At 37.5% G+C, this 1,052-nt stretch overlaps 1 protein-coding gene across 1 annotated transcript in view; it reads left to right on the forward strand.

Moving 5' to 3' along the window:
- Positions 1-1,052, forward strand: part of tenm1 (teneurin transmembrane protein 1) — a gene marked incomplete at its 5' end in the record, with an annotated part of 89,066 nt that overhangs the window by 83,977 nt on the left and 4,037 nt on the right. The window contains one exon of the mRNA XM_025063370.1: positions 4-215. Within this exon, the coding sequence (XP_024919138.1) occupies positions 4-215 (212 nt within the window). The remainder of the gene's footprint in view (positions 1-3; positions 216-1,052) is intronic.

A 1,052-nucleotide genomic window follows, 5' to 3' on the forward strand; every position in this document is an offset into this window, starting at 1 on the left:
CAGGTCCTCTGACAAGCCGGCAGATTTTCCGTTTCAGCGAGGAAGGGTTGGTGAACGCCAGGTTCGACTACAGCTACAACAACTTCAGAGTGACCAGCATGCAGGCAGTGATCAACGAGACGCCGCTGCCCATCGATCTGTACCGCTACGTGGACGTGTCGGGAAGAGTCGAGCAGTTCGGAAAGTTCAGCGTTATCTTCTATGACCTGAACCAGGTTGGTGCCCGATGCTGTTGTGGGTAGAGTAGCCAAAAACTGTACTCAAGTAAAAGTACTGTTACTTCAGAATAATATTACTCAAGTAGAAGTAAAAAGTAGTCATCCAAATAATTACTTGAGTAAGAGTAAAAAAGTACTTGGTGAAAAAACTACTCAAGTACTTGAGTATAGAGAGTTTATCCCATCAATAAAATAATAATAATAATAAAAAAATAAAATAATAAGCTCAGTATAGTAAGAGTTTCTTCTTCATAAATCTACTCAAGTAAAAGTATACTCCGAGAAGTATTTTATTTTGAAGAAATTACTCAAGTAAATGTAATGGCGTTCCAGGTTAGCATTTTTCTCATTAGGTTTCGCTGTTTTATGTTTCATTGGTTTCTAAATTCTCACACATGAAACACCGGGAAATCAGAGGAAATCAACGCGTCTGAACTGCTTTTAACCAAAGTTAACAGGAATAAATCTGTGCTACAGGTTTTGATCCGGCTCCAACTGATCTCTGTTTATTTTCCCAAAACCGAGAGATCGTTTTTGAACTGGAATTCTCTGATGGAAACGCCACAGAAGAAGACTGAACCGGAGCAGATTAGAAAAATAGCCTGTGTTTTTGTCTCAGAACTTTTGGATGTTTAATGTAACACAGTATGTAATTAGCGCTTATACGTTGGCTTAGCAACGGCCGGGGCTGCAAATATCACCAATGGTTTTGTCAGAAACTAATTTTCCACTAAATCTGTTTCTTCTTTGAAACAAAACTCTTGTGAGAAAGTTAAATATTAAAAAAAAAAACTATAGACTAAAATCTAAATCTTTATTTTTCTACTTTGAGTT

The sequence above is a fragment of the Cynoglossus semilaevis genome, chromosome 15 (assembly GCF_000523025.1).
Source record: "Cynoglossus semilaevis isolate Cse_v1.0 chromosome 15, Cse_v1.0, whole genome shotgun sequence".
NCBI classification, from domain to species: Eukaryota; Metazoa; Chordata; class Actinopteri; order Pleuronectiformes; family Cynoglossidae; genus Cynoglossus; species Cynoglossus semilaevis.